The 26,889-nt window shown below is 42.1% G+C and overlaps 2 protein-coding genes across 4 annotated transcripts; both read left to right on the forward strand.

Moving 5' to 3' along the window:
* Positions 1-10,399, forward strand: LOC118357555 (next to BRCA1 gene 1 protein-like). 3 transcript variants are annotated; one of them, XM_035734797.2, is made up of 22 exons: positions 196-234; positions 434-496; positions 658-701; positions 1,105-1,123; positions 1,241-1,263; positions 1,396-1,584; positions 1,818-1,895; positions 2,018-2,265; positions 2,447-2,566; positions 2,699-2,932; positions 3,237-3,396; positions 3,653-3,901; positions 4,157-4,294; positions 4,418-4,493; positions 4,645-4,755; positions 4,986-5,144; positions 5,463-5,627; positions 5,802-6,384; positions 6,574-6,659; positions 6,985-7,066; positions 7,919-8,018; positions 8,328-10,399. In XM_035734797.2, the coding sequence occupies exons 6-22, from the start codon at positions 1,426-1,428 to the stop codon at positions 8,541-8,543; spliced, it is 2,964 nt and encodes a 987-aa protein (XP_035590690.2). In that variant the 5' UTR covers positions 196-234; positions 434-496; positions 658-701; positions 1,105-1,123; positions 1,241-1,263; positions 1,396-1,425; the 3' UTR covers positions 8,544-10,399. The 3 variants fall into 3 exon arrangements, with proteins under 3 accessions (XP_035590688.2, XP_035590689.2, XP_035590690.2); XM_035734795.2 differs by lacking the exon at positions 658-701 and having other exon boundaries at positions 1-234; XM_035734796.2 differs by lacking the exon at positions 658-701 and having other exon boundaries at positions 1-234; positions 1,396-1,563.
* An 815-nt stretch (positions 10,400-11,214) lies between these two features.
* On the forward strand, positions 11,215-26,617 carry LOC118357558 (transmembrane protein 106B-like). The gene is made up of 8 exons (XM_035734799.2): positions 11,215-11,382; positions 15,691-15,896; positions 16,886-16,946; positions 21,988-22,141; positions 22,623-22,763; positions 22,904-22,947; positions 23,172-23,225; positions 23,870-26,617. Exons 2-8 carry the CDS (start codon positions 15,710-15,712, stop codon positions 23,994-23,996), a joined length of 768 nt encoding a protein of 255 aa, XP_035590692.1. The 5' UTR covers positions 11,215-11,382; positions 15,691-15,709; the 3' UTR covers positions 23,997-26,617.
* The last annotated feature ends 272 nt before the right edge of the window (positions 26,618-26,889 follow it).

Genomic DNA, 26,889 nt, shown 5'->3' on the forward strand with positions numbered 1-26,889 from the left:
ATGTGCTGAACGCGTCATCGTGTTTTCCTGAACGCAGCTGAAGATGTAAACAAGAGGATTGGCGAGTGCGAAAGCTCGTTTTGTCCACTATTACCTTTCACGATTGTCCTTATTTAATCGCAAAAATTAGCAATGGGTCTCCCTGTTACTATTAAAGTGAATTTCAGGGGAAATGTAAAGAGATTTGTTGCTCCAGATTTGGACAAGTCGGAATGGGAGTCGGTGGAAGCCTGGGTAAGTAGCGCTGGCGCAGTTTAGCTAGCCTGGATTCTTCGAGGCCCCTTGCCTAGCAGGCCTAGCTAGCACAACATTACACCACACGAATTACATTTGTCTGCTAATTATTTTTCTAACAACACAAATTATGATTATATGTGATGTTATCTTGTTAAGCTGATCCTCAATCATCATGCTTTTTAAATTGAATCTGCAGATAAAAGCATCATTTGGAATAAGCCATTTTCAAGTGAAATATTTTGATGAGGACAACGAGGAGGTGAGTTCAAATGTATTTTGTGCTACTGTGTATTATTTCAACGAATGCAGTGCCAACATTTCTGGTGTACAACAACAACAGTAGTAATAATAAAACACAAGAGATACATTAGCAGGGGGGGTGTTCTTATATTTATCCTCTTACACGTATAACTCCCCCAGAGAGTAAGGTCACGACGTTGTACAGCGCCGATGGAGCAATTAGGGTAAAGAGCCTTTTTTCACCTTGTCAAATCAAAACGCATTTTATTAGTCACATGCGCCGAATACAACAGGTAGACCTTAGAGTGAAATGCTTACTTACAGGACCCTAACCAACAATGCAGTTAAAAAAAAGATTAAGAAATAAAAGTAACAAATAATTACAGCATTAATTAGCAGCAGTAAGTTAACAATAGCGAGACTATATAAAGGGGGGTACCGGTACAGAGTCAATGTTAGTCGAGGCAATTGAGGTTTTGTCCACTATTAACTCGGCTCTGGTATTCCAACCAGACAACCTGCCGCCCAAATATTAATAATGGTTGATTATTCAGTATACTGAATACAGCAAACTGAAGATATTGTGTAACACTTTCTGTTTCTGCATCTCCTTTTTCTTTGATCCAGGTTTCCATCAATAGCCAAGGTATTTAAATAGTGTTCATTTAATAGGCTTTTTTTTTGTGGCTGTTATTAAAGCTTTACCGTTCATAATCTTCACCAATACAAATGTATTCTCTGATCTCTTTTGATTGTGTTTCAGAGGAATATGAGGAGGGTGTGAAGGTATTCAAATTTACATGTTCTTTCATGGCTTTCAATAGCTAAAAAAAAAAAAAGATTTTACTTTTTCTTCCAGTGTGTAGAATACTGTATGTAATTACTGAACGTGGCATGTGTTCTATGTATTTCCTCCAGAGTGCAGAGAAGCAGGGGAACCAGTTGCACATGAACGTTTACAAGGCGAAGCAGGGGCAGGCTGGCACTGGGCCGGGCAAGACCCAAGAAGTGAAGGAGCTGAAGGGGGAACTCCGGCCAGCCCCGCCGTACCCCTCCAGGGTCAAAACTGTGGACAAAGGCACACAGGTCACTCCCGAGAGAGATGCTGTAAGAGCACCACTCACGGCTTTCAATGTTGATGTAATGTTGTCTGAATGTAAGAAAAGTGTTGTGTCAGGGTGGTATATTTTGGCATGAGCAATATAATCGGTGTCTTCATGAAATGTTGGGCCAATGTAATAATAAAAGTAGAGCTAAGATTTGATGAACGCACACTTTGGTGTCATAGTATGAATTTGACCAATCATAATGAGTTTAATGTTGATCATTTGATTTTATAGGTGGTTGTGAAGGACAACAAAGTAACTAAGCCAGAGGATAAACTTCCCCCAGCTTGGTTTAGATCTTACATGGAAAAAGTAAGTCCATATTGAAATTATATTCTTTACTATTTCATTAATATAAAGGAAAACGTCCCTAAAAATCAACTTTAAAAAAAACAATGTGGGAACCTCTTTTAACGGGATCCCTCTCCTGTCAGTTCAAGGATGAGGTGGTGAAGGAGGTAGTGGAGAGGATGTGCAGTGACTTCTCTGGCCAGTGTTGCACCCACAAGACCCCCAACTGTGATGGGCCTCTCGAGGCCCTTGGAGCAGTGGGCGGAGTCAATATCAAAGGCCCAAAGGTGAACTCCTCCACCACCGGCCCACCCGCCTACTCCTCATTGGGCTACACTCCGGAATGCAGCAAATGCAAGAGACCAGCCACCGATGGAGCTTATCAGTGCAGGTAAACCGCATCGCAACAATAACAGATCAAGTGCTATTATGTTGTTAAGGATTAACTCAGGAGTTGAAATAGTATAAAATGTTTATTTGACTTATTCCTCATGAAATATGTCACTTCCATTGAGTAATATAAGTATATAACCTTGCCCGTGCATTCTTTTTGGTGTCCTATTTTTCGACAGAGTGTGTCCATCCTGTATCTTATGTGAGCTGTGTCGACACAGCCACGACCCCGGTCACAACCTGGTGAGAACCAAGACTCCCCTCTCCATCCCTGAGCATGGGATGTCAGGAGAATTAAGGTTAGTTCGCTGGATATAGAAGCCTGCCTTTACTGTGATGTTGTCTATGCATTACTTTACCTATCTTACTTTCTTGCATTGTCAGAAGATGCTTAGCCTTCACACCTCTCTCTACATTTTGTTTGTGCCCAGGTTTCCAAGGCGAGGAGACCGGACTGTGCGCAAGGCTGAGCGTCAGCGCCTCAAAGCCGAACGGAGGCAGCTCAAGGCCGAGGTGAAGGAGATTAAGAAGAAGCTGGAGAAGAGGGTCCTGCAATGGAGCGGCCCTGCTTCTACCTCCGCCAGATCCAACGTGGCCACCACCCAGGCCCCTGCTGCTGCCCCAGCACCAGGCCCTGCCCCAGACCCCCAGGCTTCCAGTCCAGAGTAAGCGCCACCCCGGGAGGGCGTCAGAGTGCTGGTTGTCTCTAGGCCCAGCATGGAGCAAAAATCAAATATTTTCCCAAGAAATAGGCCATCTTTGTAATAGTTGTAATAGAGTTTATCGCTGGTGGATGATGGAACTACCTCACGTGTGAATCTGCTGCTGCTGCTTCATATATTTCTAAACAAAAAAATTGCTTTGAGCTGCAAAAAAGGATCCTGCTTTTTTCGATGATTCATAAAAAAACAGGGATGGGTCTGAAGCCGGGGCTGTTTTCAACAATGCTCTGTACACTTGAAATACTAGGGGTCCCGAGGTCTCCTACACCACCTTGGTGCCCACTATGGCTGCCTTGTTTCTGGATGAAAATCTGCCTGACGGGACCCGCCGAGAGCCCGGCACCAAGTTCATCAAGTATTGGAAGATGAAGAACTCAGGCATCATCAACTGGACCTCCGAGACCAAGGTACCACCCAAGAGGAACGATCTAAGTCCCTAACCTGCATACTAAAACGATCTCAATCTCTAACCCGAATACTAGAACTAACCCCACCTAATTGTAACTATTGATTATTTGTAATTGGTACTTACCCTGTCTGATTAACCAGACCAGTGCTACAGCCTTTTGTGGATTCAGTGTAAGCTCTCTGTTTAAGTGTTTGTGTCTGGTTCCTTGGGTTTGTGTAAATGTCTGTGTCTTCTTTGCATGCCTGTGTCTTTAGCTGAAGTGCATGTGGGGTAACCTGGCACTGGCATTGGAGGAGAAGCGTGAGGTGGCCGTGCCCCTCCTGCAGCCGGGCCAGGTGGGCGTGGTCAGTGTGGCCTTCATCGCCCCGGTGATGGAGGGCACCTACACCTCCCACTGGCGCCTTGCACACTGCGGAGAGCAGTTTGGCCCTCGCGTGTGGTGCAGCATTGTGGTGGCCCCCAGCACCAGCCCACACGCCAACTGTCCACAGAACAAATGCCTGGCAAGTCAACCACCTCTGTGTCCCATTCACATTTCTTTACCCAGTACATACACTAGTGCAGGGACGGATTTACTAAGCAAATTTGACACCAGGTACAAAGCAATAATATTTACTTAGCTAATGCAGACACTTCTATAGGGCTGGACTTAGATTCAGTAATAAAACCTCAAAATCCAGCCTATTTCCACCACTATTAGTATCGTTATATCATTCCAAGCCTTGCTCATGTTCAGACATTCTCCCACACTGCTTCAGGAGGTGGAGCCCGGGCCTGTGGTGGTGAAGGTGGAGGGGATGTCGAGTAACAGCTCCAGGGACAGTGGTCTGGCCGTGTCTGTAGACTACTGCCACAGAGACTACCACTTCCCCCCTGTAGACCTGCTCACTGCACAGGTGAGGAAAGGCTTAGGTCAAGGCTTTGCCATAAAGGTAGAGTACACCACAGGGCAACGCCAAGCTTTATTCAATGACTCAACAATATTTGTGCTTTGTATTTTTTGTATTTTTTTTTTTTAGGATCTTTTGTCCTTTGAATTGCTGGATATTAACGTTGTGCAAGAGTTGGAGAAAGTTCCGAACAACACTCCAGTCGGTAAGAAGTAATACGACGCCACCACAATGCATGTCAAGTTTACATTTTTTTGGTGGGGCATTTTCTTCCCTGATATTCAGAGAGTTTCAAGACCTAATGCCATGTCAGACTTGTGATGACCGAGATGAGTTTGTTTTTGTTCCATTGGTAGATCTGACCCCCTGTGTGTCCCCTCTACCCCACAATGGCCCTCTACTGGAGCACCCAGGCACCGACCAGGTCGAAAACAACACAGAGATGATCCGGGTCAACAACCTGCTAGGTAAGGCAGAGGCGAATGTCGTGGACTTTCACCATACTGAGTTGTACAGTAAATAAGTGAAAACAATACATATCAAATTGTGAGATGTTGTGTTGCTTATGAATGTAGGCTAGAATTGAGGCGTTATGTTAACTAGGGGGACGTGTCGGCTTGAGTGAAAGAAGTTTTGATCCCAGTGATGACCCTGAATCGGGCACGACCCTAATCTTTGTATTGGGTGTTGTGGTCAGGAGTGAACGGGGAGAACTCTGACCCACCTGGCCACGAGGAGGAAGACATCAGCGGGACTCAGTTTGTGTGTGAGACGGTGATCCGCTCCCTCGCCCTCGAGGAGGCTCCCGACCACAAGCCCCCTCGCAGACATCAGCCCAGCTACTGCAAGCCCAAAGGTGATCTTGTTTGGTTGAATTTCCCAACAAAATGTGAAAACATGTAAACATCACTAAGTGAAAATGATGAGACTTTATCATTCAACTGAGTATGGTTGTTCTGTCCACTCACTATCAGTGGTATTTGTTATGACTGTCATGCAATACTGTATGACAGTATTGAACCCACAACCCTGTAATGCCAGGGTTGTGGGTTCGATTCCCACGGTGGACCAGTATGAAAATGTATGCACTCATTACTGTAAGTCGCTCTGTATAAGCGCGTCTGCTAAATAACTAAATAGTCTAAATTGAAGTTAAAAACTAAAGTTGTTTCAGTTTTTGGAGCTGTAGCCTCGGGCCCTGTCTTCGGCTATGAGAGGAAAGTATTTGACACCGCATTAAGAGTGACAGGACCAGATTTGCTGATGATGGGTGTTATGAGAGATCAAGGTTCACCTCCAGGCCTTCCCCAGATCACACTTTCAGAGGAGACTGTCACAGGTAAGGAACCACTCTCACTGTCTGCTTCTGTTTACAGACTCTAGTAACTCAAGTCAAAATGCACCAAGTAATGCTCTCACCTTTTTACACATTGGCAATTGTAAATTAGCAGAAGACATGATTACGAGACATAATCAGAAAACAGTTGGTTTGTTCTCAATGCATTGTCCTCAGAGGTGCTTCTGGCCCCAGAGGTTGAGAATGTGTACATGGAGCTGTATGCAATGAAGGAGGAGGACGAGGAAGACAACAAAGGCAGAAAGGATGTGAAGGACCAGAAAGCCGAGGATAAAGAATATGAAAAGGATGACAACTACGTGGAGATTGAAGAGGAGAAAGAACATGAGGAGGAAGAAGAAGAAGAACGAGCGGACTGGGACGAGGTGAGCAGCCAAATCTCCACCTTGTCCTCGTCCTCCTGCGAGGACTACGTCATAGTCCTGCCGGACTGCTTCGACACCAGTCGGCCGCTGGACGAGTCCACGTACAGCTCCGCCCTCTCGGAGCCTGTCACTATGGCAGCCGTGGAGCAGGAGGCGGCGCCAGACTCTGAGCCTGAGGAGCTGGACAGAGCCACCCCAGAGGGGGAGAGGCAAGAGAGGGGCGAGGCTGCAGCCACAGTCACAGAGACCACCATCCACAGCAGTGTCAACCAGATGCTGTGTGCCTCCCAGACGCTGGATGTTGTCCCCCTTGCCCCTGAGGTGGTGCCAACGCCGGTCTCTCTCCTGCCCCCACAAGCCCTGTACACACACAGGTGAGGGGGCTCTCTGAGGCAATAGTAGGCTATCAGCTCAGCTATTACAGGGGACAATGATATCACGATATGTTACTGTTCAATCAAATTGTTCAGTATCTTCTGCGGGAGGACTATCAGACTGATATTATACCCCACTGTCCGTTCTCTCTCCGATCAGTATATCATTATTATTGGTGTGTTTTCCAGGTCTGAAGCAGTCCACGTTGCAGAGCCAACAAGTCAACGAGCGTCTGGACCAGTAGAACCATGCCAACCAGTGGTCCATTTAAATGGTGAGTGTTAAGACACACACAGCCGGTCGGGAAAGTGTCTACAAAATACAGCCTTTTCACTGCATGAAGCAGACGCGACGTGTTTTTGTTTTTTTGGAAGCTCTGATCACACAGTCCAAAAAAAATATGCAATTGAACTAATGTGACTAGCTTGTCTTGCGTTTGTTCTGTCATGTCTTTTTGAGGATGTGTTCACTTCGCCGTCTGCGGCCACTGACCAGAAAGGAAACATATGTGTCTTTCGAAGAGACGGGAACAGGAAAACGTCTAAACTGTTCTGTAATAGCTCTCTCATCCAGCATGTCCCCCCCCATCTATATTTCAGTATCTAGTACAACCAGACCATCGGGCTTAGCCAGTGCCTTGGAGACGTACAACTCCAGACCCTGCAGCTCCCTGCGCCCAAGGTGAAACACCTACACAATATTAAAAGACCGACTCCAGCCTCCCGAGTACGTCATTTATCACCTGATTTACTTAACAAAGGTCGCATCTCAATAGGTGGTCCGGGTCTCCTCATGATATGGCAGGTGGGCCTTTCCTCTTTGGTCCTCTATTGCTTCTCCATTGTTCCCGCAAGCAAGGGGGAGGCTGATGTCACGAGACTGCACCCATCAGACCAACTTGAATTTAGCAATTGTCATTAAAAAAACAATGCTATTTTGCTTCAAACATTTTAGTGTTTGTACTTTACTGTATTTATACTTGTAATATCGCTTTTCAATGGTAAAAGTCCCCCCAACAAAATGTTTGTCCTCATTTGTCTTGGTTGAAACGCTTGGTTTCTGCCGACAAATTAATATTTGAATGTGAAACGTTTCAATGTCTACTAATCATTAATTGTTGATAGGCACAGTATTTTTGACACATGACATTTACATCTTAGTCATTTAGCAGAAGGTCTCATCCAGATTAGCGTTAAGTGCCTTGCTCAAGGGCACGTCAACCCATTTCACCTCATCGGCTCTGGATTCGAACCAGAAACCTTTCAGTTACTGGCCCAATGCCCTTAACCACTACGCTACCTGCCTACAGGTAGATATCAGAAGATACAACTGTAAATGATAAAACCGCAATAAAGAGAAGATATTTAAAGACCTTCATGGTGTGATGTCATTGGTGATATAACTGTGACACAGCTTTTTTTTGACACGCTTTGTGGCATTTTGGGTCTTGTGAAAGCATTGCTAGCTCCAAACCACTGGCCCTGGAACAAATAGTTCCCCATAGTGGCTGACAACATCCTTCCTGTTCTGTAGGGGCCCAGGCGGTATCACGGAGGGACTAGTAAAGGGCGTTCTGTCAGTGGCAGCGTCCGCCTATAAGGCTCTCTTCACTGGACAGAGCTGCTCCACACAGGTAGGTCCCACGTACAGCACACTACGTCACCTAGTCACACACTGCCGTGACATAAAACTTGACGTAACTTTTGAATATGCTTTATGATGAATGGTTATAACGTCATAAAGATGAGTGATTATTTCATACAACTGTGAAAAAAGTTGCTTATCTATTTTAAAGCGTTTTTGGCTCAAAAGACCAAGGTGATGCATGTCTTTTTTTTACCGTGTTGAATGTACAGTATTATTGTATAACCCCTGTGCACTTTTTAACATGACAAACGAGAACTAACCTTTTGACCTGGCTCCCCCACCCCCTTCACTGCAGCGTGGTGTGGACCCGGCCAGCCAGGACGCCTCCATGATGGCCGTGCTGCTGGAGATGGGCTTCAGGGACCAGCGGCTCAACCAGTGGCTGCTGATGAAGCACAGGCACAACCTTCTGCACACTGTCAACGAGCTGGTCGCCATGGCCGACAACACACTACTGACGGGCCGGTCGGCCAATCAGCCAGGCCGCTACACGACCCCTGACACCCAATGAGAGGGGGGTTCATTTTGCCACTGATGTCAGGTCATGGGCTTTACCTATTGACAGGGCCAGGGTGGGTTCTCTGTCCCAAAGAGAATGGAGGTTGTGAATATATAATCAGAATTCCAATCTTCTCCATTGTGTTGGGTATTGAGACTATTCTTGTTGTTTTGAAGGACTTACATGGTTGAGTCACAGGGGGATTCAATTACATAGGAATGCTAAAGAACTGAGATGTCAGATTTCTTTTAGATATAGTAGTGAATTGGCCTAAACAATGCAATATTGTATGTATGTATCAAAAGTAGTGTTATTCTAGATGTCTGGCTACAAGCAACATTTCACCTGTGGATTGTATAAGGAACAGACACTGCAGACTTAGGAAATAAGCTGTTTCTTTTTAGGAGACACCTGCATGTCAGTTTTAAGCACACAAGTCATACTTGTGGTACTATAGGACTCGCATCTATAAATGCTGTCTGCATCACACTTGTACTAATTTTCCTCTTTCACATTGTAAGAATCATCCCCTTTCGTATATTTCTATCATACAACACTACGTATATCCAACCATAACATTCCTACGTTTGTTCATGGAACCAAGTTTCTCATAGGTTGTTTTTATGAATGGTAATCAGTGACCGAGTCATGGTGATTTGAGTGCATAGGTTTCAAACGTTGTAGGCCGAGCTGTCAAACATAGTATAGGCCTATTGCTGTGTGTACTTTTCCTTTCGGAAGAAAATAGGTTTGTAACTGGACACATGTTTGTGGTTGTGATATGTTCAAATACTAACAGTTTAAAGATCATGTTTTCGAAAGAAATGCTGAAAATATTAACTGTGCTTGCTAAAGGGGTCTCCTTTCAATCAGCACGTAAGTAAGTACACTGCAATTGTCAATCAGCCAATAAACAAATTGCACAATTCTATTTTTAGGGGCTGAAATGTATTTTCAACATGGTTGTTTGAATGGCAGTGATGGCAAAAGTACCCAAATTGTCATACTTGAGTCAAAGTAAAGATACCTTTAGAAAATGACTCAAGTGAAAGTCACCCAGTAAAATACTACTTGAGTAAAAGTTTAAAAGTACTTGTTTTTAAATATACTTAAGTACCAAAAGTAAATTGAATTGCTAAAATGTACTTAAGTATCAAAAGTAAAAATATAAATAATTTCAAATTCCTTATATTATAAGCAAACCAGCCAGCACTATTTTCTTGTTTATTTTTTTAAACATTTATTTACAGATAGCCAGGGGCACACGCCAACACTCAGACACTTTTCAAACAAAGCATTTGTGTTTAGTGAATCTGCCAGATTCACTAGGGATGTTCTCTTGATAAGTGTGTGAATTTGACAATGTTCCTGTCCTGCTAAGCATTCAAAATGTAATGAGTACTTTAGGGTGACAGGCAAACTGTATGGAGTAAAAAGTACATTATTTCCTTTAGAAATGTAGTGAAGTAAAAGTTGTCAAAAATATAAATAGTAAAGTAGATACCAAAAAAATGACTTAAATACTACTTTAAAGTATTTTTACTTAAGAACTTTACACCTGTTGAATGGCACTGATTTATTGTATGGGTTTCTGTACATTTTGTGTCTGATGACTTGTTGAACTTAAAGGTTAACTTTAAGTAATGTGCACGGCACAAAAGAGTTGAAATGTAAAGAACAGAGGGTAATTGTCATGCTCGATGGTATTTTATTATGTAAGCACACATTTTTCAGCTAAACCATCAAGAAGCATTAAGCTGTCGGTGTTAACTTTTAGTTCTGCTTTCTCAAAGTTTTTCAAGACATGTTTGTCCTGTTCACTACGGGCTATTATATTTGTATTAAATAAACCTACTCATTGAGAAGACTATGCACAGATTGAAATATGACAATTCCCTACAACTGAAATGAAGTATTCCCTTGTTTACCGCAGCAAATCCACTGTGGCAATTTACTCGTGTTGGCTACTTACAATTTTATGTAATCCACGAATAACTTGTCGTAATGATTACAAACACTCCAATGGTACCTATATTAGCATTTGTGCGCTTTCATGTCCACATCATTTGTATGACTTCGTTGAGCTAAATAATCCATTTTAGATACAAAAAGACTTGGCCATAAAGTATGAAAATGCAAATATGGGTACCATTGACTGCAATGGATTTCTGCCACAAATGTAAATAAAGTTAGCGTTTGAAAGTGTCCAGGTTAACAAAACCAAAGCATGGATTGCTGCCATACCTTGTCCATAGACTGCTTGCAGGGCAAGGAAAGCAATATGGCATTTTTTTTTATGGGTTAACTATCCCTTGGTTGCAATTGGCCAAGGCATTTTCTTTTGAAGTTCCTTTCTATAGGCATCTGTAGCTATGGTTAGTGTAATACATAAAGATGATATTGAAAATGGCTTTTACAACGTATGTTCTACCTTCTAAAAACGGGATGTGCATTGAATTGCTGGGCATTACATTGCCATTAAGGTATTACAAACTTGTTTGCAACTTAAAATACGTTATACTCAGTGTTTTTTTAGAAATTGGACATTGGCCTACCGACTTCCATACATTGCTTTCCATATATTTCTCTTGCCAAGTCTTAATCAAATTGTAGGCGCATATGATAAACATTGTCGTGGTTAATGCAACATACAGCATTCAGAAACGACATCCCTCCTGCCAAATGCCTCAAGTAGGAAGTGATTACTTCACTTCGCAAGTTTATATAAACGATGTAGGAGAAGTGTCCAACATTCGTTAATCCTTGACTGATATAAAACATGCTAGGCTGAGAGTATTTACCTAATCAACAAATAGCAGCACTGCAAACCTGCAGGACATAATTTTATACGGTAAGTGCTTAGAGGCAAAAGCATATCAACCTTCTACACTGTCAGCTGAACTAATGCATTGTAATTTTCCCTAAATTCAAATTGAAAACTAAAATCAATGTTTTTTAAGCGTAAATAATGTATAGGGCAGACATACCACCAGCAATGTTCTCTGAGCACATTTCAGGTCTGCAGCGCATGCTTGAATGTTGTAAAAAATCTGGTCAACTTCCAGCACATTAAAATATATATATATATTTTATCTTTATTTAACTAGGCAAGTCCGTTAAAAACCTGGATTTGAACCAGGGTATCTTGTACTGAGATGCAGTGCCTTCCACCTCTGCGCCACTCAGGAGCCCCAAGTTTACTGTGAACACTGCAGCTGTACCAGATTCAAGTAACAGTTTCTAGAGTGGTCAAATAGGCTACTCTGGCTATTTGATCATAATTTAGGTCTACCAGAGTGGCCTACCATAAAAAAATGGCAAAAATGCATTCCATAACATTTTAACATGGCAATAGCTGTTCTACCATTCAGCCTAAAGTAGAGGTGAGATCAGGTGGAACCATTCTAGCCAATGAGGGCAGGTACGCTTGTGAACAACATGCACAGCTCTGATATAAAAATCTGTTTTTATGACATTAATATGGTGACCATGATGTAGGCTGTGTGTAGCGGTTATGATATGAAGGTTTGGCTTGGTAAGATATTTTTTGCCAGGTCAGACAGCTGATGTTTTGTGGACTGAAGTCCACAAGCAAAGGGAAAAGGTGAGAGAAGGAGAGCACCTAGATGCTAAAAGTAATTATACAAGGATCAAAGTGATCATGCTGTTTGTTTGTGGCTGCCATGAAAGTGAACTGTGTTTGCGAGTGATCAGGGGTGTAATTAATTCTGCCGATTCTGTTGAATTTTTCTTCTTAAATGGAAGCAAACGGAACAGGGATAAACATTTAACTAGGAAAGTCCATTAAGAACAAATTCTTATTTACAATGACAGCCAACGCTGGGCCAATTGTGATCCGCCCTATGGGACTCCAAATTCAAACCAGGTTGCCTGTAGTGACACCTCCAGCACAGAGATGCAGTGTCTTAGAACACTGCGCCACTTGAATTTGTTCAACTGAAACTCTCGTTTGTAACTGTTAGACTAATAATTACACAGTAGGTCAGCTAGATGCGGGCAAGAGTACGCAAGGTGCTATTGAACGTGTCACAGAAATGGTAGCAGAACTTTTGTTGCACACATATCCAGATGATCACCTTGATTACTCAAATGTCTCTCAACCTATGTCGTAAACTTTCATTCATAGGCTGGGTTGTAGCAACCTCATGCTGGGTATAGGACAACTTTAGAGTATCATGTAGTAGCCTAAACCTATCGATGTTACATTGAGCTGGGTGAATGGAATATGAATGACAGTCATCCAATACCCTGTCATAGAAATAAGGCATTGGTAAAAAATAAAATAAAATAAAAACATCGTCCTCCCTGGACCGATTGCCACTGTGTGAATGGCATGTTTCAGTTGACTAACTTTCGCAGAGAAGTTTTTCTCCCCCCACATCAGTAGAGAACAGATCTTTATAAACAAACTGTGCACCACCTCTGTGGGGACTACAGTGTCATTGCATTTTGGTACACCATAATTACGTTCTGGGTTTGCCTTGCAGCATTGCATTGCAGAGGCAGTGCGTTCGGTGCATTTTGGTACTCCAGAATTACATTCTGCATTTGCCTTGCAGCATTGCGTTGCAGAGGCAGGTGCAGTGCGTTCGGTGTGGTGCAGACCTAGTTTTTATCGAACGTATGCATCAACCTGTATGCTGTAGACAGCTTAACAGAAATGGTAGCAGAACTTTTGTTGCACACATCCAGATGATCCCGAACATTCACCTTCTGCTACCATTTCTGTCAAGCCTCTGCACATACTGTTTGATGCATTTGTTCGATAAATCCAACATATGCACTACACAGAGCTAGACAAACACAGTGTTTTATGCTTCAAACACACCGACAGCGATATTGCGCAAAATAGTATGCAGCATCATCTGGATGTTTGCAACAAAAGTTCAACATTCACCTTCTGCTACCATTTCTGTCAAGCTGTCTATGCATACAGGTTGACGCATATGTTCGATAAAACCTAGGTAGGCACTGCAACGGCCTCTGCAACGCAATGCTGTAAGGCAAACGCAGCGTTTCATTGGAAATGAGTGTAATTCTGGTGTACCAAAATGCAATGGCCCTGTCGATGTGACCCAGGCGCAAAACTCATCAAATCTCGTTGCACAGTGTAGCTTTTTGATTGGGCTCATATCAGAGGAGAAAAATAACACCTTTTTGAAAAGCAGTGTTTTTCAAATCATATCCATATAGTCCATTCAATTTCTTGAGAAAAGCAACTAAGCTCACATAGGTTGCTCTCGTTGAGAGAATTATTACCCTTGCTTAGCAAACGAACAACATTATATAAAAGTAGATGATGATACTGTAACTGGTATGTTCAGTGATATTGAGTGACAGCAGGTAATGGGCGAGACTTCAGGAAAGCAGGTTCTCCCATTGGAAAATTTTGAAGAGGGCACCTTTTTGCTTAAAAAAAAATCATTGATCAAAGGGCAGTAGTGGTGCATGGGTAAAATCCCTGGGGAAGGCAAGGATAGCAACCTCTATCCAGTGAAGTCCACAAAGCATATTCCATTTATAGTAACAGAAAGTTACATGACCTACAGCATCAAGCAAGTTCCAGTTTCAGACATTTTCGTACCACTAAACAACTATGGATTTAGAACCACAGAGGGTGACCGCAAGTCGCAAAGAAAACAGCAGCTGCCTCTACTATTCCAGCACCATTTCAACTTCAACATTTGAACACCATCAAATCACCTCTGCTTAGTCTAATACAGTGACAACTAAAAGATACCAAAACAATTTAGTCCAATCACCATAAGCTAAATATGATGACTGTCCAAGGTTCTGATTTATGTGTGCGTGCGTGTGTGTGTGTTCGTGCAAGTAGAAAAACATGTTGACTCACTACTTGTCGAGAAGCGCCAATGTCATCCTCCTCTCTTTCACGTTGACGAAACAGTCTATCCCCCTGTCATACAGTACACACTTGTATTTTTTGTTGTCCTAGGCTACCTGGCTAAAATGCTTGCTCTCTAGCCTAACCCATTCATGGGCAACATTAGCTAGTTAACATTAGCCTTCTACATGTAGCTACATATTGAACTTCCATCCTCTCAGGCCAGGGGCACAACAATGTACGAATTAATGGTAATGGTTGGATAAGAATCACCTTTATAATCATTGGCCAGTATGGAGAATTAAGTAAAACCACAAGTCCAAATTCCTAAATCCAACCAAGGCTGATTTAGGAAAGGGCCAATTTTAGCTAGCTGGCTAGCTAGCCACCGGAGGGAAACAATGCCACGAGATGCAACAATTCACAGTTGAGCTCGCTCAGTTTACCTTAAAGCTGGTTGGCTAATTTTGTATACTTTTTTTTGTCAAGGGAGGCCAGATGCTTGCTGGCTTCCCTTGCACTCAATGCTACGGGCTGCAACAATGTCATACTTGTTTGGACCAGACAGCATCAGATTGTCTACATGAGGAGAAACAGAGGGGTGCTGTTTTACTCGGTCAGATGCGTTCTCTTGTGATATACATTCAGCCTCTTGCGAAATAAAGGAAAATTATGACACACCGAAAGACGAAAGATACATTTTTGGGGGGAAGCCTAGCATCCCTTGGCATCCATGAATACAAGCCACTATCAAAGGGCCATTCTAAATTCATAAATTGGACAAATCTGACCCAAGGGCCGCCAGTTGAATAGCCGGGGCCTACATCGTAGCAATATTGTGGCCCCCAAAAAAGATTCCTTTCAACATCTCACCTTGACAAAACCTCTCTAACCCAGTAGCAGTCGATTATAGATCTGCAATCCGTCAGAGATACTATACAGTGATGCTAACCGTCTTGCCTTCACAGCAATGTTGAGGACTTGGGCATCCTATGTATTTGTCTCCTCCTAAGTCTCTCGATTTAATTCAGGACAATTCTTTTATAGAGGAAGGTTGAAGGTTTATGGTGCCCTCACACCGTAACGTGCAACTCAACATTATTTCAGGTTTCACAAAGAGGACCAACGGAGTCACCAAGGTGCTTATAGATGGAGTAATACCGAACTAGACAATATCAATCGTACTTGTTTGTGTGAGAAAAGTGAGGGAATGCATGGCTGATCTTCAAGAGGGAAATTCCACCTTGTAAGAGCAGAGTGGGGTGGGGGTTGTGTTTGCATTTCTCCCATTAGATCGGATGGTGTTTCGACTATGGTTACTTTAGAACACTCCAGTGGCTCCAAGGATGATACAGAGGCCATCCTGCCTCAGGAACAAGAACCGGAGAAGAGAAGACTTCAGTCCCCCTCCCAACTATATGGAGCCATCACCGGGAACAGTACAGGCAACCTAGGAGATACCTGCCCGACTTGTTGGGGAGTAGGGCGTATTCCAAGTGGTAGGTGGTCCACTTCAGCCAGACTAACTACTTAGTTGTGCCTGTGATGTACTTACATGTTGATGTTGTGATTATTTCCATGTTGTTATTCAAGACTTGTTAAGATTTGTATTTAATAGCCTACATTTGTTTTAAGAGAAGTGAGTCACTTTCAGTTCTCAAAATACTGCTGTGTTCTGTGTAGCAAGGCTGACATGCCACTCCCAACTACTTCTGCAAACATACTTTTCTATTCACATACTGTCCAACTGTCTTTAGACTTGATTCACATACATATACTCTATATTTATATTGCGGACTGGTCTGTTAGCTCATTTCCTGCAGTTCTTTCAATTTTGCCATGGGGCTTTGTACTGTGTATTTAAATACTGTATTTTCGACATACAGTAGCTCATTCTAATATTTCTACTACTGTACATTGCATTTTAGTTACACTGCTTATACACACCACATATTTATTTATATACTGGATTCTTGACATAGCTCACTCTAATATACAGTATCTACTGCTGTACATATAATTCTTAGTATATCTTGTGTCAATTAATCTGGTGTACTGTATATACATAGATTGCATTTGGATTACTGTTACAGTGCTATTTGGGATGTTGACATTTCTTTATTTAGATTTTGTGTTATTTGTGCACTTGTTTGATATTTTACTGCATTGTTAGGAGCTAGTAACTTAAGCATTTCGCAGCACCCGCTATAACATCTGCTAAACTGTGTACGCGACCAATAAACTTGGATTGGATTTGAATGCAGCAGTATGTCTAACTGTGAAGTAATAACTCACCTTACTGTTCTCTGTATAGGATGTGATCAGCTTGTGGCAGTCATAACCCACATTTGTTTCAGAAGAAGGGAGAGTCCCTTTCAGTTCTCTGTGAAATTAAATAAATTGCTGTTGTGTTCTGTGCAGCAAGGCTGACATGCCAATACAGCAGTATCTCTAACTGTGAAATAATAACTTGTTCTTCTCTGTATAGGACATGATCAGCTAGTGGCAGTCATCCCATGTTCAGACATTAGACTGAGGCCCAGCCGGACGTAAGTGTGTGTGTGTCTGTTTTTGAGTGTCTAATTGTGTTTGTGTGTGCGTGCATAACTGTGTTGAACACCTCCCTCTGCAACTGGACCCTGACGGGCCTCCCCTAGGTGGTGAGGGTAGGCAACACACCACGCTGACCCTCAACACGGGGGCCCCTCATGGGTGAGTGCTTAGTCCCCTCCTGTACTCCCTGTTAAACCACGACTGCGTGGCCATGCACGACACCATCATCAAGTTTGCTGAAGACGCAACGTTGGTAGGCCTGATCACCGACGGCGATGAGAAAGCCTACAGGGATGAGGTCAGAGACCTGGCAGTGTAGTGCCAGGACAACAACTTCTCATTCAACCTCAGTAAGACCAAAGAGCTGATCGTGGACTACAGTAAACAGAGGGGTGAGCACTCCCACATCCACATCGACAGTGCTGTAGTGGAGTGGGTCGACATGATTAAGGACTTAACAATGTCCACACACACCCGCACAGTCGTGAAGAATGCATGACGGTCCTTCCTCTGACACTGCCTGATATAGATTTTTCGGGCCTTCCTCTGACACTGCTTGATGTATAGGTCCTGGATGGCAGGTAGCTCAGAGGAAGGCCCAAACAAGTGTCAGAGAAAGAACAGTCGATGACTTGGGTGGCTGAAGCCTGGCAATTTCTCGGGCCTTCCTCTGACACGGCTTGATATAGAGGTCCTGGATGGCAGGGAGCTCGGCCCCAGTGATGTAGCGTCCGGTAAATGGTACTGGAGCATCAGGCTCCGAGACAGCTTCTATCCCCAAGCCATAAGACTGCTAAATAGTTAATCAAATGGTTACCCAGACTATCTGTATTGAGTTTGACCTTATTTTCCACTGACCCTATGCACACTCACAAGTCTCTACCCTCACACTACACTTGACACTCTCACAACAACAACAAAAAGCACACACACATACACAGACACACACACACACAACGCATACTGACGCCACACACACATACACACCAATGGAACGGAGTCAAGCATGTTGTTTCCATTTGTTTGATGTGTTTGATACCATTCCATTATATTCCATTCCAGCCATTACAATGAGCCCGACCATCTGTAGCGCTTCCCACTAGCCTCCTCTGAGACACCCATACTTTCACAATCATCATACTCCACTGCTACTCTGTTCCTTTATGAATCTTATTATTAGATCTTCTGCCTTTATGTACATTATCTATCTCAATTACCTCGCACCCCTGCAAATTGATATGGTAGTGTTACTCCCTGTATATAAATACTTTTTCCTCATGTTATTCTTTTTATAATCGCTTAACTCGGGATTGTTACTAACGGGCTCGTAAGTAAGCATTTTATTCTGAATAAAATGAGATTGATATGATTTTTGAGCTTTACCCATACGAAACAGTATACAGTAAGATTCTTGGTGTGTTTAATCAACATATTGTGTTACGCTTCATGGTTATTAAAGGTCACAAATAGGGTTGCAAAGGGTTGGAAACTTTCCGGTAAATTTAAGGATTTTTTCCGGAAATGTTCCATGGGAAGTTAAGCCCTGGAATTTGGGGAATTTTGCTTAAATTCATCAAAAAAGTTATCTTATAACAGTGAACCTTTTTTTTGTGGGATACACAAAAGGCAATTCTAGGTCTTGTGGCATATTTTGGTTAAACTATCCCCAATTCCAATGGAATTGCTACCCTCTACATGCACAGAGCATTCTTACATCACATGTGCAGTGCACACTTCCATCACATGTACAGCGGATTCTCAAGATCTTGCACACTAATGAGATGATATTGAGCCTACACTACTTCACTGTCTGAGCCAAGGACTACATGCTTTATGGTAAGTTTTGATTACAATACTGGGTGGGGGTGAATATATTTTATATGACATCATTTTTTGTTAACTAGTAATAGTAGCCTACAGCAAAGTGTTTAAGTAATTTCTAACTTGTTAACAATTTCTTTTAATTTGTTTTTGCTACCATGTGGGTTTTAGCTTGCTTGAGCCTGCTAACTAAGGAGTGTTAATTCACCAGTTCCCCTACATGTTTCATTTTAAAACATTTATTTTACAAAGGAGTTGTTATATCTAAATGCTTAACTATTTATCTGGACATGGAATTGTATTTTTTTTTAACTCATTTTTTTCTAATCTTTACAGCAAAATGCCACGGGCACTATCTGATGTGTGGAGACATTTCACTGCAGCAAATGTAGAATGAAAAGCTGTGTACATTTTGCAGATACTGTGCCAAAACCATATGTGAAGAATGCAACAAAGATGCAGAATCACCTGGCCAAATGCATCAAGTTCCCTCAGCGCTCACAACAAGCAACCTCTGACAAAAGTCCCTCTACTGCTATTCAAGGTGAACATTTTGAATCGGACACCTTATCGATAGCAACAGCTCATGGTCCTCCTGGAATCAGAAGTTTTTTTTTACTCAATGGAGGAACCTAGTCAGAGAAATGCTGATGAATGTCTTGCTCAAGCTGTGTATGCAATTGGTTCACCTTTGATGCTCACAGGCAATGTGTATTGGAAGAGATTTCGGAATGTTCTTCGACCAGCATACACCCCTCCAACCAGACATGCTTTATCTACTCATTTGCTGGATGCAGAGTTCAACAGAATTCAAGTGAAGGTCAAGCAAATCATAGAGAAAGCAGACTTTATTGCAATCATCTCTGATGGGTGGTTGAAAACTCTCTGATGGCACTGAAAACAATGGATGCACTCTACAAGAGAGCCAAGGAAATGGTTAGGTATGTGAAAGGGCCATCACGTTATAGCAGCAATCTACCTCACCAAGCAAAGTGAGAAGAATAAGAGCACCACATTGAAGCTGCCCAGCAACATCCGTTGGGGTGGTGATGTCATCATGTTTGACAGTCTCCTGGAGGGGAAGGACTCTCTCCAAGAAATGGCCATATCACAGTCTTCCGATATGGACAACCCCATCAAGAGGATCAATAATTTTGCACGCCCAATTTTTCAGTTTTGATTTGTTAAAAAAGTTTGAAATATCCAATAAATGTCGTTCCACTTCATGATTGTGTCCCACTTGTTGTTGATTCTTCACAAAAACATAGTTTTATATCTTTATGTTTGAAGCCTGAAATGTGGCAAAAGGTCGCAAAGTTCAAGGGGGCCGAATACTTTCGCAAGGCACTGTATGTCTACTTATGATAAGGTAAAGGTTTATGTTTCTGTCTCCATATGATATGGTAGCTTCAGTGGGGCAAAAAGTATTTAGTCAGCCACCAATTGTGCAAGTTCTCCAACTTAAAAGATGAGAGGCCTGTAATTTTCATCATAGGTACACTTCAACTATGACAGACAAAATGAGAAAAAAAATCCAGAAAATCACATTGTAGGATTTTAATGAATTTATTTGCAAATTATGGTGGAAAATAAGTATTTGGTCAATAACAAAAGTTTATCTCAATACTTTATTATATACCCTTTGTTGGCAATGACAGAGGTCAAATGTTTTCTGAAGTCTTCACAAGATTTTCACACACGGTTGCTGTTATTTTGGCCCATTCCTCCATGCAGATCTCCTCTAGAGCAGTGATGTTTTGGGCCTTTTGCTGGGCAACACGGACTTTCAACTCCTCCAAAGATTTTCTATGGGGTTGAGATCTGGAGACTGGCTAGGCCACTCCAGGACCCTGAAATGCTTCTTACGAAGCCACTCCTTCGTTGCCCGGGCGGTGTGTTTGGGATCATTGTCATGCTGAAAGACCCAGCCACGTTTCATCTTCAATGCCCTTGCTGATGGTAGGCGTTGTTACTTTGGTCCCAGCTCTCTGCAGGTCATTCACTAGGTCCCCCTGTGTGGTTCTGGGATTTTTGCTCACCGTTCTTGTCATCATTTTGACCCCGGGGTGAGATCTTGCGTGGAGCCCCAGTGGTCTTGCATGTCTTCCATTTCCTAATAATTGATCCCCAGTTGATTTCTTCAAACCAAGCTGCTTACCTATTGCAGATTCAGTCTTCCCAGCCTGGTGCAGGTCTACAATTTTGTTTCTGGTGTCCTTTGACAGCTCTTTGGTCTTGGCCATAGTGGAGTTTGGAGTGTGACTGTTTGAGGTTGTGGACAGGTGTCTTTTATACTGATAACAAGTTCAAACAGGTGCCATTAATACAGGTAACGAGTGGAGGACAGAGGAGCCTCTTAAAGAAGAAGTTGCAGGTCTGTGAGAGCCAGAAATCTTGCTTGTTTGTAGGTGACCAAATACTTATTTTCCACCATAATTTGCAAATAAATTAATAAAAAATCCTACAATGTGATTTTCTGGATTTTTTTCCCTCATTTTGTCTGTCATAGTTGAAGTGTACCTATGATGAAAATTACAGGCCTCTCATCTTTTTAAGTGGGAGAACTTGCACAATTGGTGGCTGACTAAATACTTTTTTGCCCCACTGTATATCCAATGCAAAAAAACATCTATATTTAAATGGTATTAATATTAATTTGCATATATTTGTTAATTACCATATATTCCTGTTAATTCACATGGAAAGTTTCCACCTCTGAATATTCCCCAAAATGTGCAACCCTAGTCACAAACAGTCAATCACGTTTCTCATGAAATTGGATGATATTTGGATGAAACCAGATCAAAGTACAGTATGATGACAAAAGTATGAAAAATTGTGTTGCTTTACATTGATAAAGTTTGATCATAAAGTTACTGGTCCTCTCCCCCTGTGTCAAACACGTTGATTCAGAAGGCATCATAAGAGACAGTTTGAGATAATTTGACTGCAACACTGCTCACTGCGTCCAAGTTGCTCAACATAGGTGTTTCAAAGAGCTGTCAGTTAAGGCGAGCTCATGAAAATTAGCTTCCCGCACACTCACCCTGCCTTTTCAAACTTCCTGGTAGTTAGCCATTAGAGAACAATTACTTTTTGTAAAATGTTTAGCATTTATATTAACGTTATATTTTAGTCATTTGAAAGGCTATTTTACATAGGAATCATAAAGATTGTTCGGGACCTTTAACCTTTAACTGCATTCTTCTTTTCCAGGAAACTCTATGTGTGTATTTCGGTGGTGGTGTGTCTCCTGATCTGCTGTCTGATCCTCTTCTTCCTCTTCCCACGGAGTATCTCACTGTCCCTTGTCACCGTCAAATCAGTGATGGTCTTCTTCACCCCACAAACAGTTGAAATGCAAATCACGGTAAATACGAGATATATGCGTGCCGCACTCCCATATACAGATGAAGTCAGAAGTTTACATACACCTTATCTAAATACATTTCAACTCAGTTTTTCACAATTAATCCTAGTAAAAATTCCCTGTCTTTGTTCTGTTAGGATCACCACTTTATTTTAAGAATGTGAAATGTCAGAATAATAGGAGAGAATTATTTATTTCAGCTTTTATTTCTTTCATCACATTCCCAGTGGGTCAAAAGTTTACATACACTCAACTAGTATTTCGGAGCATTGCTTTTAAATTGTTTAACTTGGGTCAAATGTTTCGGGTAGCCTTCCACGAGCTTCCCACAATAAGTTGGGTAAATTTTGGCCCATTACTCCTGACAGAGCTGGTGTAACTGAGTCAGGTTTGTAGGCCTCCTTGCTAGCACACACTTTTTCAGTTCTTCCAACAGATTGTATGAGGTCAGTGTGACCAAACCTTGTTTTTCCTCTTCCAGAATGTCTTTAACGTCACCAATGAGAACTTTGCGGACATTCAATTCTTGGAATTTGATATACAAGTGCTGATTGCTGAAACAGTGGTTGGCAGGATCAAGATATCTAATATGACGGCGGTCAAATCACGTTCAGAGAAAGCGGTGGGTTTGATTTAGTTGTTTCATCCAAATCAATGACACAATTGTAATACTGTGTAATGCAACGAGACTTTGTTTATGGTTCCGTATGAAACAATTGGACCTTAATTCCAGGTCAAATTAAGTTTTCCAATCTCCTACAGTATACTGTTGTCATACCCATAACAATTGAGGACCCAGGCCTGAAGTAAGCATGACATTTATTATCATTACCGTCATCACTGCTTCTAAAATAGGAAGGAAATACAGTGTTATCTGCATATGTGTACATTACAGTATGAACTCTTGGGTAGGACCTACAGTATGAATTAAAGTTACAGTACGCTCTTAGTTTTGCTTTCAAAATATATTATTTTCCTTATGTGATAAATGTGTAGGCTGATAAATGTCTTTATATCTCCTCTGTTTCAGTAATTACTGCAAGTCAAACACCATAAGGATTCACACCTTGTTCTTGCGTTTGCAGTGAGTTTCGCACCCTATTCCAAGATCTGTTAAAGAGGCCAACCACAAACACATCTGTCGCACCACAAACACTTCAAGGCACTTAAGCCACTCTGGCCGCCAGGCTGTAGTATGCCCATTGACTTCCCATTGTCTCTTGTTTGGAACCACTCAAACGCACAGATCTTATGCTTCTAAGAATGATGTACATGGTAGTTTTGCTGACGATTCTTGTTGTCAGTGTTCTTGAAGACCTTTTGGCCAAGACAAAATCTAGACCAAATTTTGCTTTTCAAGACCAAGCACTATGATTACTGGAGCCAAAATAGGAAGGTTTTTAGCCTTTTTAAAACGTGGCCGAATTGCCCCTTTCAAGCCACATGTTCAAAAATCTCACACATTTTGTTTCATGTCCATTTGAGATGAATCATGCCTTAACACTAGTAACAGTGTAACTATAGTATTTGCTTTAAGGTCATAAACCAACCCAATTTAAAGTTGACGCTTTTTTTTTTATCATGGGAAAAAGGTAGTCAGGAAAAACAGAAAAACAAACGTTTGAACTTGGCCATTTTGTAAAAGTGACATTTTGAAACACGAGACTCTGCACTTCCGGAGGAAGATTTCAAAATGTCTGCCTTAATATCCCTTTTTGTCTTCCACAGAATGACAATGAACATTTCCTACTTGGCTCACTCGGAGCAGCTGTCAGAAGACACCTTTGAGTACATTGACTGTGGAGCCAACGCCACCATCCCCCACCCTATCGGGCAAATTCTTTTTGAAAGATGAAAGCCTGTCAATGAGGGATCCCCAAAGTGAAAAGGTTTATTATGAACAAGATAGACTCTAAGGAATAGGGAGGGGCCTCTTCCATTCTATCTTATGTCCAGAGGTCATAAAAAATATATTGATACATTTTTCATTGTCAAAGGGAAATGTATACATATAGTATTGTAGTAGACTATAGTATTGTCCTATGCTCTGTTCACATTATTTTCTTTGCAATATTCATCTGAGGTAGTTTTTTGAATGATTTATGAACTGTGAAAGTACATGTTGGTGGTTTTAACATAATTGTAGGGATTTAAAACATACACTGAGTGTACAAACCATTAGGAACCCCTTCCTAATATTGACTTGCACCCCCCTTTTTCCTCAGAACAGCCTCAATTTGTCGGGGCATAGACTCTACAAGGTGTTAGCCCATGTTGACTCCAGTGCTTCCCACAGTTTGTGTCAAGTTGGCTGGATGTGCTTTGGGTGGTGGACCATTCTTGATACACACGGGAAACTGTTGCGTGTGAAAAAAACGAGCAGCGTTACAGTTCTTGACACACTCAAACTGATGCTCCTGGCCCCTACTACCATACCCCATTCAAAGGCACTTAAATGTGTCTTTCCTATTCACACTCTGAAAGGCAAACATACTCAATCCATGTCTCAATTGTCTCAAAGCTTAATAATCCTTCTATAACCTGTCTCCTCACGTTCATCTACACTGATAGAAGTGGATTGAACAAGTGACATCAATAACAGATCAGAGCTTTCACCTGGATTCACCTGGTCAGTCTATGTCAAGGAAAGAGCGGGTGTTCCTAATGTTTTTTACACTCAGTGTAGATTTCATCATTAAAAGTCAATCAGTGTATATGAGATATATTATCATGATTTATAATACAAATTAAATCCGTCAAGCTACGCTACATGTCCATAAGTATGTGACAACCCTACAAATGAGTGGATGAGGATATTTCAGCCACAGCGTTGCTGACAGGTGTATACAATTGAACACACAGCCATGCAATCTTCATAGACAAACATTGGCAGTAGAATGGCCCATATGGCTCAGTAACTTTCAATGTGGCACTGTCATAGGATGCCACCTTTCCAACAAGTCAGTTTGTCAAATTTCTGCCCTACTAGAGTTGCCCCGGTCAACTGTAAGTGCTGTTATTGTGAAGTGGAAATGTCTCGATGCAACAACGGCTCAGCTGCGAAGTGGTAGGCCGCACAAGCTCACAGAACGGGACCGGCAAGTGCTGAAGCATGTAAGAATCGTCTGTCCTCAGTTGCAATACTCACTACCGGGTTCAAAACTGACTCTGGAAGCAACGTCAACAAAATAACTGTTTGTTGGAAACTTCATGAAGTGGATATCCATGGCTGAGCAGCCGGACACAAGCCTAAGATCACCATGCGCAATGCCAAGCGTTGGCTGGAGTGGTGTAAACTCGCCGCCATTGGACTCAGTGGAAATGTGTTCTCTGGAGTGATGAATCACATTTCACCATCCGACGGACAAATCTGGGTTTGGCGGATTTCAGCACACCTGCCCGAATGCATAATGCCAACTGTAAAGATTGGTGGAGGTGGAATAATGTTCTGATGCTGTTTTTCATGGTTCGGACTAGGCCCCTTAGTTCTAGCGAAGGGAAATCTTAACGCTACAGCATATAATGACATTCTAGACTATTCTGTGCATCCAACTTTGTGGTAACATTTTGTGGAAGGCCCATTCCTGATTCTGCATGAAAAGTGAGGTCCATACAGAAATGGTTTGTTGAGATCGGTGTGGAAGAACTTGACTGGCCTGCACAGAGCACTGACCTCAACCACATCGAACACCTTTTGGGATGAATTGGAATGCAGACTGCGAGCCAGGCCTAATCGCCCAACATCAGTGCCCGCTCACCAAAGCTCTTGTGGCTGAATGTAAGTCCCCGCAGCATTGTTCCAACATCTAGTGGAAAGCCTTCCATTGGAGGCTGTTACAGCGGCAGAGGGGGGACCGACTCCATATTAATGTCCATGATTTGGAATGAGATGTCAAACATCTGCTCGTCGAACGTGTCCACATACCTTTGGCCATGTACTGTATGTTATGTGTATTTGAAGGTTTCCTCCATTGATGTTCAATATGCAATTGCCTTGTAAATCCATTAACCTCCATTAACCTTATATAAGAGGGTAAATAACATTTCCTAAGAGTTGCCATGATTTGACTGTGAGGAATTTTGCAGTGATTGACATCTTTCCTGGACTGGGTGTGGACTGATGACTATTTGCACACTTAGACCATTTGAGTTAATAGGGACATGGCTGAAATACCTAGATCATTACCAGCTTTTAAAAAAAGTCTCTTTGAAGACACTGACGTGTGATGTTTGTTTTGTTAGGGGTTTATTGCCCTTGTTGCTGTTAATTGCATTCCAATGTGAGGGCTGTTCTCTCTGCTCCAGTGCATGATGGTTACAGCTACTAATCTAGATGTAATCTAGGAGTGGTTGCAGCTACCACTGCTGGGAGTACTGTACGGACTGAAACACATCAAACAGCCATCTTCATTAATCCGAAGTCATTGACGTAAAGTTTTGGCTTTGTCCTTTTGGAATAAATCCATTTTCACTGGAGGTTACGTGATGTTGTCCAATTTCACTGTCAGCCATCATAACATGATTAGTCAAATAAATGAGCAGTGCTCTACTCTCAGTTTCTTAGATTGAAAGCTGAGGTCATGAGGTCCTATAGCAGTACAATGGACATGTTAGGCTAAGGTTGTCCGCATAGCTCAACAGTGTGCGATGCAAGAACTGAACTCACTGAGTATCTGTTGTCAATCTTGCCACTGCAGTTGTCTTTGTTTGTGCGCACACACTTGCAGTGCACACTTTTACCTGCTATG

Source organism: Oncorhynchus keta, chromosome 24 (genome assembly GCF_023373465.1).
Source record: "Oncorhynchus keta strain PuntledgeMale-10-30-2019 chromosome 24, Oket_V2, whole genome shotgun sequence".
NCBI lineage: Eukaryota > Metazoa > Chordata > Actinopteri > Salmoniformes > Salmonidae > Oncorhynchus > Oncorhynchus keta.

What these genes read in the sequence shown, in the direction of transcription:
- LOC118357558 (XM_035734799.2), top strand. Translation starts at nt 15,710, where the DNA reads ATGGTTACTTTAGAACACTCCAGTGGCTCCAAGGATGATACAGAGGCC. An exon ending in AGTAGGGCGTATTCCAAGTG is followed by an intron (nt 15,897 to 16,885) that starts GTAGGTGGTCCA and finishes TTCTCTGTATAG; the next exon opens with GACATGATCAGCTAGTGGCA. An exon ending in ATTGAGGACCCAGGCCTGAA is followed by an intron (nt 22,948 to 23,171) that starts GTAAGCATGACA and finishes CCTCTGTTTCAG; the next exon opens with TAATTACTGCAAGTCAAACA.
- LOC118357555 (XM_035734795.2), top strand. Translation starts at nt 133, where the DNA reads ATGGGTCTCCCTGTTACTATTAAAGTGAATTTCAGGGGAAATGTAAAG. An exon ending in GGGAGTCGGTGGAAGCCTGG is followed by an intron (nt 235 to 433) that starts GTAAGTAGCGCT and finishes TTGAATCTGCAG; the next exon opens with ATAAAAGCATCATTTGGAAT. An exon ending in CAGCTACTGCAAGCCCAAAG is followed by an intron (nt 5,145 to 5,462) that starts GTGATCTTGTTT and finishes AAGTTGTTTCAG; the next exon opens with TTTTTGGAGCTGTAGCCTCG.